The sequence below is a fragment of the Panthera tigris genome, chromosome C1 (assembly GCF_018350195.1).
Source record: "Panthera tigris isolate Pti1 chromosome C1, P.tigris_Pti1_mat1.1, whole genome shotgun sequence".
In the NCBI taxonomy this organism is placed as follows: Eukaryota; Metazoa; Chordata; class Mammalia; order Carnivora; family Felidae; genus Panthera; species Panthera tigris.
In genome coordinates, this window is record NC_056667.1 from 105,937,021 (window position 1) to 105,950,131 (window position 13,111).

General features: G+C 39.5%; 1 protein-coding gene across 1 annotated transcript in view; it reads right to left on the bottom strand.

Annotated features, from left to right (window-relative positions):
* Window positions 1-3,006: 3,006 nt before the first annotated feature.
* The window catches only part of LOC102970728 (filaggrin-2), a 66,522-nt gene continuing 56,417 nt past the window's right edge, over window positions 3,007-13,111 (bottom strand). The window contains exon 3 of the mRNA XM_042993876.1: window positions 3,007-3,113. Within this exon, the coding sequence (XP_042849810.1) occupies window positions 3,007-3,113 (107 nt within the window). The remainder of the gene's footprint in view (window positions 3,114-13,111) is intronic.

A 13,111-nucleotide genomic window follows, 5' to 3' on the forward strand; every position in this document is an offset into this window, starting at 1 on the left:
TATGCTCTAGGCATACTAGCTTCTTTTTATTCTTTGAAACAAATTGACTCCTATTTAGAATCTTGCCCTTTGCTTTGGCTGGTTCCTTTTGTCATTAAGATCTCAGTTTAAAGGAGAATTCCCCAGAGAGCTCTTCCCCGGCCTTCTAATCTAAAATTCTCTCCTCCCATCACTTTATTACACCACTCTCTTATTTTCTTCATTGTTCTTAGCACTATTTGAAATTCTTGTTCATTTATTGTTTACTGGATGTCTTCTTCTACTAAATGCAAACTCCTTAGAGTAGGGAGTTTATATTGTCACTGCTGCATAATCAGCCAAGTGCAGCACTTGGCAAATAGAAGGCAGTTTGTATATATTTATTGAATGAATGAATAAATGGAAACTCCAGCAATACAGAGAGTATTGAGTAGCTTCATAGGAAACACATTTATGCTTCATTTTCCTTTTATATCAAAATAAGGTTTTAGTAACAGTTCCACTAAAAATGAAGATCCTCAAACATCCAGAACATTTCCCTCAGAGCACACATGCCTCCCGTATTTCCACCTTGCTTAATACCAAGTAGGCAAAGTTAGATGTATTCCCTTTTACTTACGTTCTTCACCAGAAGAATAAGTAGAATGTAGCCTGAAGGAGCTTTGCTGGGTGCTGAAGTCTGGGATAGTGGCCCTTTTATAGCAAGTCCATCCAGGGAGGAGCCATTCTCTGTAGGATGGTCTGAATCACTCCTAACCAAACCCAGATCCACCCGTATCTCCACCTGTATTTCTCTAGCAGTGTGTTTACCTCCCAACTTCCTCACGTACTCTTCTGTACTTGTTTTACCAAGTTCCAAATTTAGTTTTACATAAACCCCATGTACTGGATGTTTTGAGGAAGGTTTTCTTTGGTGTGCAGGGTCCACACCTTCTACTTTTTTTTTTTATAACCCCCACTTTGACTTGGTAGGTGCTTGATAAATATCTATTGATAAATATACTTTCTTAACTGTGTCTTTAGAGAAGTAAAATACACATTTTGAGATCCTCAAATTGAGTTTGGGGTAGAAAAACATCACAGGTACCCACTGCATGTCCCTTTTTATCTATGAATTCTATGTGTGGATACTGGGAGAACTTGGCATGAAATGAATATTGGTTTTCTAGAAGTTATGGTAAACAGAGGAGAGATAGGCAAATTTAATTTTGATTTTTCAAAAGGAAGCAAGAAAATGAGCTCTTAAGTTAAAAGCAGTGATCACCAGAAGCTAGCATGACTTTATTAGACAAGAACCATTAATCTAATTTTACATTGTTTTCAAGGTTATTACCTTGGGATATCAGAGATATGTTCTACCTACTCTTTCTATAGGTTAAACTGTGGGTTTTCTCACTTATTCTCATAAATATACAGGAGGCTTCTTTTCTTGGCCTCTCCTTTGATTTCCAGACTTTTATGTTGAACAGACTATGGCTCCATTCAGATGTCCCCTGGTTACTTCTGCCCATGCTATTCAAAACTGAGCTCATTGTCATGGCTTGCACCAAAGTGTACTGTCTTCTAGAAGTCCACATATTGGTTACTGACATCCCTATCCACTGAGTGTCTCAAGCTATTCCCAGTCACTTTTCATTTCTCCCTCTCATTTACCCCTCATATGCTGCCACATCCTGCCAGTTCTCTGTAGATTACCTTCCTGCACATGTAGGCCTGTTCTCTAGAGCTGCAGTTTTAGTTCTGAACTTCATCATCTTTCACATGGCTGTTTGTAAAAAGTGTCATAACGAGCCCCTCTGCTACAGGCTGCCTGATTCATCTTCTGATTTTATCACATCATTCCCTCTTGTAGAATTCCAACGTTTTTCTAGACCTAGACGCTCCTTCACAATAGACATAAATCTGTATCTTTCCAGCTGCCTCTCTTACTGTTTGTATTCTATGGGAAAGTCACTCTAGACTGATCGACATTTCTTGGATGATCCTTTAATGGTCTACCACTATTTAAAATCTCTACATGCTGTCCTTACTACCTGGAGTGTCTCTCAGTCGTAGCTTCTCCTCATCCTTTAAAACTATCTGGGATCATCCCCTCCTTCATAAAGCTTAACTGAAATCTCCATATAGATCACAGTTTCCTCATATGCTCTATATTTATCTTTCTTGTGGCATTGGTGATATTTTATTGTAATTATTTACTTATGTGTCTGCACCCCCTCCTTTCCCATTTTGTGTTTCTTCTCACCCTGGTATTTACTGGGTCTGAGTCATCTTTTGTATCTTATGAGTTTCTGGAGAATGATAAAAATAAGATGTGTAAGGAGGTGGCCAATCTTATTTAGGGCCAATGAGATAGAAATATGTATGAGTTTTAAAAACTGGGTTTAATGCTCTTATTTCCAACGAAACCATCAGTTCTTTCATTTGTGGAACATTAGTTAACATCTACAAGACACAGGGCTTCATTTTTCTCTCCTTTTCTTCTTGGGTTTAATTGTCTTTCTGGGCCAGTAGTTACTGTGTTTTTGTCTTTCTCACCATGCTATAATAATAAAAATAACCTGTATTGCTTAGATTATGTGCTGAGGATGGGCTAAGATTTTGCACGTATCACTTCTAACCCCCAGAACAACCCTGTGAGGTCATTACTATTATCCCTATATTTGAGATGAGGGAACTGATAGTGGTAGGATACCCGCAGTTACCCAGTGAGTAAGTTACAGCACCAGGATTCAATCCCAGGTCATTGTGAATCCAACTCCCACATTATTTCCACTGTCCCACACAACTCTGGGTGTGAACTTTTCTCCTTTTTTGTTAGGTTTATTTATCTTTTTAGTGTATTAAACAGCGGTTTCTCTGAAATTACCCTAAGTCCTGGGTGAACTTACTTGCGGAGACCATTGTAGGGGCAGCAGAAAGACTCGGCTGTGGCATATGAGCTCGGAAAGGTGGAGTCCAGAGAGTGGCAAGGATGAGGCAAGCTGGGATCTGATGTTTTAATGGCAGAAGACCAAAATATTAGATTCATATAAATATGGAGGACAGTCTGTTGGTCTGCTCCAGGACTATTTTCTTGGCCACGATCATAATCATTACATCTTCATCAGTCACTTGGATGAAAATATGGGCACCTGACAAATAATTTTAGGATAGACTGAAGCTCCAAGAAGATTTTAGCATGTCACAACACAGCTCAGACATAATAATAAATCCTCCTGAAAGAAAAGTAGAATTCTGACTTTGGGTCTAAATTAACCTTTGCAAGGACAGGGTAGAAGACATAAGTAAAAGCAGGGATACTGTGATGGCAGCAGTGTGATGTAGTATCCAGAAGGTAATGCTGATTTAGGCTGCATGAAAGAAGCACATTAGCTAGAACAGAGTAAGTGGTGCTGGTCTTCACTTGGCATTTGCCAGATTGTTTCTGTAGGTTTTTGTTCAGTTATATATGGTCACTTTTCAGTAAAGATGTGGACAACTTGTTATGGGTTCCGAGTAAAGTAAACAGGATGATTGGCCAGATGGGTGGTAAAGGGAACTGAGTGAGAAGTAGATGGATGGGAGATAAGTGTCTGTCTTCAATTATATGAGTGGCTGTTACATAGAATTAGGATTATACATAGGTTATATAAAAAAGTCAGATAAGTGGGTAGAAACTGCAGGGAAGCATATTTGACTCTGTATAGGGAAGAACTTTTTACTAGTCAGAATTATCCAAACATGAGAAGAATTATCTTTGGAGATAGTGAGTTCCCTATCACAGCCTAGAAAATTTTGAATCATTTGAGAAGTTGGTAGTCAAGTAGTCTAGCCTCATCATATTGTAGTTGATGACCAGCAGGTCCAATGTAGTGTTGCTGATGAATCAGAAAGTCAGGACCCAGGCCTCCAACTCAGGACTTTTCACTGTAAATCCCCTTTGCTTTGCATCAGGTTATATCAGCTATCAGAGATGAGCATGAGACCAGGGATATTTTGGAGGGGGATTATTAAGTAGAGGAACATTGGACAAATGCCTGATAAATTCCTCTTTCAACCTGAGAGCTATGATTCTGTTATTCAAGTAAGTTTCTTTGCCTGACTTGATTCAGATGACGATTTGATCAGTGCAGTTTAATAACTGCAGGGTGACAGGACTATCAGTTCCATTTTATAGCATGAACTGGAAGATAGCACTTGGCTTTCTGTACCCCACTTCCTGCCAACACAGCTGATCCTTTTGCATATTAGTTTTTTACCCTTAGAATACCAAGTAGTTTTTCCCTCTAAACATTTTAAATTACTGCCATGGAACAGTGACCTCTGAGATATGGGGCATCTTCTCTATCCTCAGAACTTATTCTTTGTTTCATTGTTACTAGATGATGAAATGGTTTCAGAAGCATTGTAGGTGTCCAGTTACATATTGTGGCTGCCAGAGTGTGTTGGGGGTAAAGAAAACTCCCCAAAAGTTAGCAGTTATTGACAAATCCCAAATTACAGGATTTCAATTACAATCATTCAAGTGGTTGCCCCTCCCTTTTCCTATCCAATGGGCTGGAAAGGCCTTATGTTGCCATTTGGCCTCGGGGCTGCTGATGTGGGTCAGATTGTCACGATTCAAGGGACCAGCCCTTTGAGATGGGTGACAGGCTGTGGGAGTGAAGGGGAGTTGGAATTTGTGGTTAAATGATTTCCTACAGGAGTTGTAGTCATCTCCTGGGAGGTGCTATTTTGGGTTGGCACCTTTCCATGTTGGATATCCACTTGGATTCCTTGGCATGGTAGTCGCCATGTACCTGCTTAGCCCTACAGAGTGGAGCACAATCTGGCAAGAACACCTGTATTCGCAGCTTGTATTTGCCAGGACAGAGGTGAAAGAGAGAAAGGTAGATCCCATAAAAAAATTTCAATTTGTCTTCAGTGACCTCAGAGTCTGCTTTCATTAGCCTCTTCTCTGTGTGTGTGTATGTGTGTGGAGAGAGAGAGACAGAGACAGAGAGACGGAGACAGAGAGATGGAAAGACAGATTGAGAGATGGAGAGATGGAGAGAATGAGGGAAGGGACACTAGAGTGGAGGGAATACAAGTGAGAAAGAGCTTTTTCCAGATAAAGCCATTAAAATTTTTTTAATTCCCCTCCCCAAATTTAATTCCAGTGTAGTTAATATACAATGTTATATTCATTTCAGATATATAATATCGGGATTCAACAGTTCTGTACATTACTCAGTGCTCATCAAGATAAGTGTACTCTTAATATAAACAAGCCATTTTATGCCAGTCTGGATTGCCTTGCAGTTTTTTCCATGCCCAACACAGTTGTTCCCAGGCACTCACTGACAGTTTCTATGAGGTATGGAGAAGACATACTGTGTGTGTGTGTGTGTGTGTGTGTGTGTGTGTGTGTGATTTCTGCATCTGCAGTAGCTGGAATACCATGTATTACACTTGCCCAGTGAGAATATGTGTGAGAGACAGTCACAGAGAAAGCAATGATCAAAGGCAGGTCTTTTGAACAGTGGAGACATATTCTTCAGGAAGCGCTTATATCAGTAAATGTTATTTTTCTAAAAATCATGATGGACATTTAGGCTTTTTCCACAATTTGGCTATTGTTGAGAGTGCTGCTATAAACACTGGGGTACAAGTGCCCCTATGCATCAGTACTCCTGTATCCCTTGGGTAAATTCCTAGCAGTGCTACTGCTGGGTCATAGGGTAGGTCTATTTATAATTTTTTGAGGACCTCCACACTGTTTTTCAGAGTGGCTGTACCAGTTTGCATTCCCACCAACAGTGTGAGAGGGTTCCCGTTTCTCCACATCCTCTCCAGCATCTATAGTCTCCTGATTTGTTCATTTTGGCCACTCTGACTGGCGTGAGGTGATATCTGAGTGTGGTTTTGATTTGTATTTCCCTGATGAGGAGTGATGTTGAGCATCTTTTCATGTGCCTGTTGGCCATCTGGATGTCTTCTTTAGAGAAGTGTCTATTCATGTTTTCTGCCCATTTCTTCACTGGATTCTCTGTTTTTTGGGTGTGGAGTTTGGTGAGCTCTTTATAGATTTTGGATACTAGCCCTTTGTCTGATACGTCATTTGCAAATATCTTTTCCCATTCCGTTGGTTGCCTTTTAGTTTTGTTGATTGTTTCCTTTGCTGTGAAGAAATAAGATACCATATGTTTTCACTCTTATGTGGATCCTGAGAAACTTAACAGAAACCCATGGGGGAGGGGAAGGAAAAAAAAAGAGGTTAGAGTGGGAGAGAGCCAAAGCATAAGAGACTCTTAAAAACTGAGAACAAACTGAGGGTTGATGGGGGGTGGGAGGGAGGGGAGGATAGGTGATGGGCATTGAAGAGGGAATGTTTTGGGATGAGCACTGGGTGTTGTATGGAAACGAATTTGACAATAAATTTCATATATTAAATAAAATAAAATAAAATAAAATAAAAATCATGATGGTTCATTAAACCATCTATACAACTGCAGAGATTGCCAGAGGCATTGCATTCTAGGGTGTGATGGATGTATCTATGCAGTTGCTATGTTATATTTATGAAAGTTGTTCTTAACAATTAATGATAAAAGTAAGAACAGAAAAAATGATAGAAGGAATAATAGAAAAGCAACAGATCACCCCATGTAGTTAAGGGAAAAGTTTTTCTGACTTAACTTTTGAATGGTTATGAGAAAGGACAGTATGAGATCTTTAGAGTGGCCATGTCAGCAGTGCCTAGTATCAGCAGTAAAGGAGGGGCCATCACCATTCCTCGTCCCATAGAAACATTGAACTGTGGTGACAGTGGTGCAGCACTGGGAAAACTGGAAAAGAAGGACCAAGGAGCAAGCCAGGACAGAGACATGATAGCCGTTCTGACCAGATTTCACCAGTGTCTTCTGTTCACACAGGATCTAGAATAGGCCAGCAATTACAGATCAATGTGGAAGATTAGGAGGGCTAGAATTGGAATAAGTGCCCACTCCCCTTTCCTACCTGCTCACTGTATATGTAGGGATATTGTAGACAGGTGGATAGACTAGAGTGTATTCTAGAGGGGGAAACAGGTGTCAGAGGGAAGTTCAGGTTAAGAGACAGGTCACAGTGTTCAGGGATCATTAATTCATTCAACAAACATTTGTTACTAGCTGACTGCTCCCTAGTCACGATGCTTGTCATAGGCCTATCAGTGAAGTCATGCTCCCTGGCCTCAAGGAGTTCATAATCTAATGAAGAAACAATGTGACATGTGTTATAATAAAGGTATTTACAAATTACTGCAGAAAGATGAGGAAGCAACTCATTCTCTTCTATTTTTTAAAATTTCCCCCAACTTTATTGAGGAATTATTGGAACATGATAGTTGTATATATTTAAAGTGTATATGTGATGATTTAAACATGGAATGATTATCAAGATAATTAACACATCCATCACCTCACATGTTTTCTCTTGTTTGTGTATGTGTGGTGAGAATACTTACAATGTGTTCTCAGCAACTGTTAAGTATATGATGTTGTATTACTAACTATAGTCATCATGTTTACAAGAGATACCCAGAACTTATTCTTTTTATAACTAAGTTTGTACCCTTTGACCTATGTCTCCCATTCCCTGACCACCACCCCTGCCCAGCTCCTGGTAACCACAATTATTGTTCTTTGTGTCTATGAAATTGATGTGTTTTTTTTGTTTGTTTGTTTTTAGATTCCACATATAAGTGATACCATACAGTACTTGTCTTTCTTTCTCTGTCTGACTTACGATACTTAGCATAATGTTCTCCAGGTTCATCTATGTTGTTGCAAATGGCAGGATTTCCTTCCTTTTTTTTTATGGCTGAATAATGTTCCATTGTATGTATATACCACATTTTCTTTATCTGTTCATCTGCTGAAGGACATTTAGGTTGTTTCCATATCTTGGCTATTATTAGTAATGCTTCATTGAACATGAAAGTGCAGATATCTCTTAGAGATACTGATTTCAGTTCCCAGGAATTGGGTGGGGTTTCTTGATCATATAGTAGTTTTATTTTTATTTTTTTGAGGAACTGCCATATTGTTTTCCATAGTGGCTATACTAATTTACATTCATATGAACAGTATATAAGGGTTCCCTTTTTTCCACATCCCCACTAACATTTGTTATCTCTTTTCTTTTTGACAATAGCTATCCTAAAAGGTGTGAGATTGTGGTTTGTTGTGGTTTTGATTTGCATTTCTCTGATAATTAGTGATATTGAACATCTTTCCATGTACCTGTTGAGCATTTGTATGTCTGTTTTGGAAAAATGCCTCTTTAGATATTTTGCCCATTTTTAAATTGGATTATTTTCTTTTTTTTTTCCTTTTAACTTGTTTGAATTGTTTTTTTTTTCTTCCAAGATTTTATTTAAATTCAAGTTAGTTAACATATAGTGTAGTATTGGTTTTAAGAGTAGAATTTAGTGATTCATCACTTAGATATAGCACCCAGTACTCATCATAACAAGTAAACTCCTTAATGCCCATCACCCATTTAGTCCATCCTCCCACCCGCCTCCTCTCCATCAACCCTTCCTTTGTTCTCTATAGTTAAGTCTCTTATGGTTTGCTTCTCACTTTTTTTCACTTCCCCCATGCTCATCTGTTTTGTTTCTTAAATTCCACATATAAGTAAAATCATAGGGTATTTGTCTTTCTCTGACTGACTTATTTCATTTAGGATAAGTTTGCTATTAACCTCTTATCAGATATATGGTTTGCAAACATTTTCTCCCATTCTGTAGGTTGCCTTTCAGTTTATTGCTTGTTTCTTGTGCTGTGCAGATGCTCTCTAGTTTGATGTAGTCCCATTTGTTTATTTTAGCTGATTCCCTTTTAGAAGATCCAGACAAGGTGATATTTGAGCTCATCTTTAAAGAATGAGCCTTTGGATTGTGTGGGAGAAAACAGGGCAGTGGACCTGGAAGACTATATGGAAAGGCCTCAAAAGCCATGCTAAGTGATGGGGATGTTATCATATTTACGTTGGAAAGCAACTGAAGAGTTTTTGTTATTATTTAAATTTTATTTAGTTAACATACAGTGCATTATTGGTTTCAGGAATAGGATCCAGTGATTCATCACTTACATATAACACCCAGTGCTCATCACAAGTGCCCTCTGTAATGCCCATCATCCATCTAGCCCATCTCCTACCCACCTCCCCTCATCAACCCTCAGTTTGTTTCCTATCATTAAGAGTCTCTTGTGGTGAAGAGTTTTAAAAAAATGTTTTTTTAAGTTTATTTATTTGTTTTCAGAGAGGGAGCGAGAGAAAGAGAAAGGAGATAAAGTGCAATTGTGAGCAAGGGGAGGGGCAGAAAGAGAGGAGAGAGAATTCCAAGAAGGCTCGCAGTGCTGTCAGCACAAAATTCAGTGTGGAGCTCGACCTGAGCTGAATTCAAGAGTTGGATGCTTAACTGACTGAACCACTCAGGCTCCCTGTGGTGCAGAGTTTTTAAGTAGAAAAGTGATAGGACCAGATTTTTACTTAGTAAAAATAATTCTGCTAAGAATATGAATGGTGAATAGAGTTTGACACTGGCAAGGATGCAGACAACTTGAAAAAGGGAGGGGGGATAATGAGGTTTCATACTAAAGTGTTAGCAGTGGTATTGAAGGGAAGAGGTATTCAGAAGTAGAGCTTGACAGTGCATTAGATGTGGAGGCTGAGGGAGAGCAAAGCACAAGGGGCAATAGGTCAGAGTCTTGGGAAGACAGGTTAGGAAGGGACAATCTCAATAAAGTAGAACTGAATGACGAAGAAGCCAAGTACAGTCGCTCTCCCTCTCGCTCTCCCTCTCGAGAGGAAGAGAGAGAGGGAGAGTGAGCGAGACAGATTTAGAAGGGCATGTGATGGGCAGCTGGTACCAACAGGACCTTAGGGTTCATCTTTCAGGCCAGGATTTTAATTTTGGAAGTAGGGAAGACCAAAAAATAAAAGAGATTCTAACGTGAGACACTCAAAGACAAAGAACCAGGCAGAGACCTTGTTACCGTAACTGATAGGCATCAAAGCTAAATTATCAGCACAGATGATCTGATACTGATTCCTGAGTTCTGAGGAATGTCCATCCTTAAATTCCTCCTGCTGAAGGTCAGTATTTGTTCTGGGTGCTGGGAAATCTGAACTCCTGGTACCTGAAGACCCTTCCATCTACTCTTCACCCACTTTTTATCAGCTTGGACTTGAGTCCCCTGCTTGCAAGTCTCTTGTTTATTCATCCATCATAATTTCCTGCCTACACCCTGTAGATTAGGCAGATGCTTGATTGATAACCTCCATGATTATTGGTATAGCTAGCTCCAGACTCTGACTACACCACACCTCTGTCACCCGGGCGCAGCCAGGGGAGGACCCAGAGTAGTGTACGTGGCTTAGCTGCAGGGCCAGCAGTGTTGCATGGTCGAATCACCTGGGAGTTGATGGGTTCAGAAGGTGAACATCAGAACCACTCTGAAGTTATACTGGCATATTATTTACAACTTGTGCTTACAGCAAAAGTTAAAAACAGTCATGCAGGACTCTAAAGTACCATATGTCCCCAATAGTCACTGAGACCCAAGCCTCCAAAGTCTTTAAAGTGTGACTGTAAGATGAATGAGATTCTTCTTGTTACTTTTCTAGATTTTCACATCACTGGTGATCTTGTTGAAGTAGAGATGAACTCTTGCCCCACCAACATGTCTCCCTTTTTGTCAGCATTGCCTGAAATATGACCATATTTTTCCAATTTCTTAGAGCATTCATTTCAGGGGATATCCAGATAACTTGGGGCAAAGTCCCCTGGGCTGGATCAGACAACTTTTTTGGCATCCCGTATTGCCTATTATTGAATGGGTGTGTCAGTCTGGAGCCCATATCTTTTGTCTGCAGTTTTTTCCAGGATGACTTCTCTGCTCTTCTGTGGCAGTTCTTGAGAAATTGAGGTAGTTTTTGCCCTCAGTTTTTATTTAATAATTTTAATCCATATTTCCCTGATTCTACCTCTTTAACTCATTCTTTCATTTTTCCAACCAGAACCTCAGTTACTCTTGCAAAGTGTACTGTGGCAGTAAATATATATTTATGTTTAAGAGCAATTCACGAAAACTATTTTTAGTTCTTTTTACAGTACAGATTTAGTAATTCAGGCAATTGGTTTTTTTTTCCATGAAATTCCAAATTATAAGAATTTTTTAGATGAGGTACATGAAATGATTGGATTCAAATAACACTGTGGTCACAGTATCAGAGCTTTAGTAAGTGCCACAATCACAAAATCCATGGTACAGTTTTGAGAGCACTGTGTTGCAAGCTGCACAGACTTGCCTCTGATTGTTGGCTACTCCAGTTACTGGGTCTGTGACTGAGCAAATTTCCTAATCTCCCCGAACCTGTTACCTCATCTTTAAAGTAAGGATGATAATGTACACTTTGCATGGTTGTCACAGTTATTAAATGAATTACATACAATGGTTTGACACTGTGCCTGATATTAATAGCAGGTGTCCAATAAATGGTAATTACTAATATTATGTAATTCTGAAATCTTATGGAATTAGAACCCAGTATAAGGCATTCTTTTTTTAACGCATTTTTATTTTGATTTAATTTTTACATGTGTATGGTTTCCATCAAGAGAGAAGAGCAGAAAATATGTATCTTTTTCTTTTCTTTTTCAAGGACTTTTCCTTCAAGAGTTGACCCTGTCTCCCTGAGATTATGAAACTTATTGGAGGTCCTATAGGAGCAGTGTGATCTGCTGGATTCCTTTACTAAATTTAGGAGATAAGGGAGATGGTTTTCATTTGTTTCAGGAAGAGAGTAGCTTTAGATGAATAGTGAATGATAAACGTAAATACTAAAAACTTGGTGAAAATTACTCTAGGTACATTTATTGTTTGCCTCCCTTGTATACATTCTACCTTCCACAACAGTCCCTGATTTTCACGGGGTCATTCCCTCAATGCCCACTCTTACTCAATGTGGTTGTGGTGGGGTGGAGGGTCTACTTTTGACTTGGAAGGTGAAGAATGCTACTTGGTTATTAGTGGGCAGTGGTGTGTGGGCATGTAACCTGGGTTAACTAAGGCAGAGTGGATCTCAGGACTGCCGGCAAGGAGATATCATTCCATGCTCCTCCACCCCCTATACCTTGAGATTTGAGCCTGGAAGCTTGTAGGCTGAGCTGCTGCAGCCATCTTGTGACTGTATGCCAACAGTCTGCCTGAAAATGGAGTCAGCAGAGAGAAAAGTAGACCTGAGAGACTGAGAGATTCACTCAACCATGATGATACCCTTTGAGCCTACAAGATCCATCCAAGACTTTTCAATTACACAAACCAATACATTCTCCTTTTCATTTATCAAAGTTTTAGTTGAGTTTTGCTGATTGCTTTTGACTATGTTCCGCATTTATAATAAATATAAAAAACAAGATAACTAGGGCATATTAGGGAAAGAGTGGTAATAGTGAAAAGGGAGGAGGAATGAACAAACCCTCCTGCCCATTCTTTCGTGGCTCACCTTCCCTCCAAAGAAAAGACTGAGCCAATATCAGTCACATAATAGTTTATTTTTAAAGGGTATATTCTTTTGGGAGCAAGAGCAGGGGGCCCATCTGAGGATGTTGGGGACCTGCTTCTAGGAACTTCTGCAGAAGTAGATGTGTGAGTCCGTGGCCCCAGCGCTGTTCAACTTTGGGAACTACCTGACTATCCTGCTTTAGAAAATGATTTAACTGCCCCCTTGTCTAACTTTCCTTTTATCTTCTCAAGTCAGAGATCCAGACTCCAGATCCATTTGTTCTTAGGTCTTCTAATCTCTCCTAGGCCTTCACCCTTCCCAAGGATGTTCATCCCTTCTCACATTCCATTTTATGATCTTATACAGTTAACCATTCATAGAATTTAGCCCTAGACTTTTTGCTGATTTGAGACTATCAGCACCTAGGATACCGAGGTCTATTTTTAAATTCCAGTTGTAGAGATTTGAGTCAACTGTATTCCTCACTTCATGGCATATGTCAGTATTGGTCTATGCAGATTCTTTTTTGGAATGGTTGATTGATTGATGAACTCTTATTTCCATTTTTCACTGTCATTCCTCCCTATACTTCCCCCAACTGACAGTTGCTCTA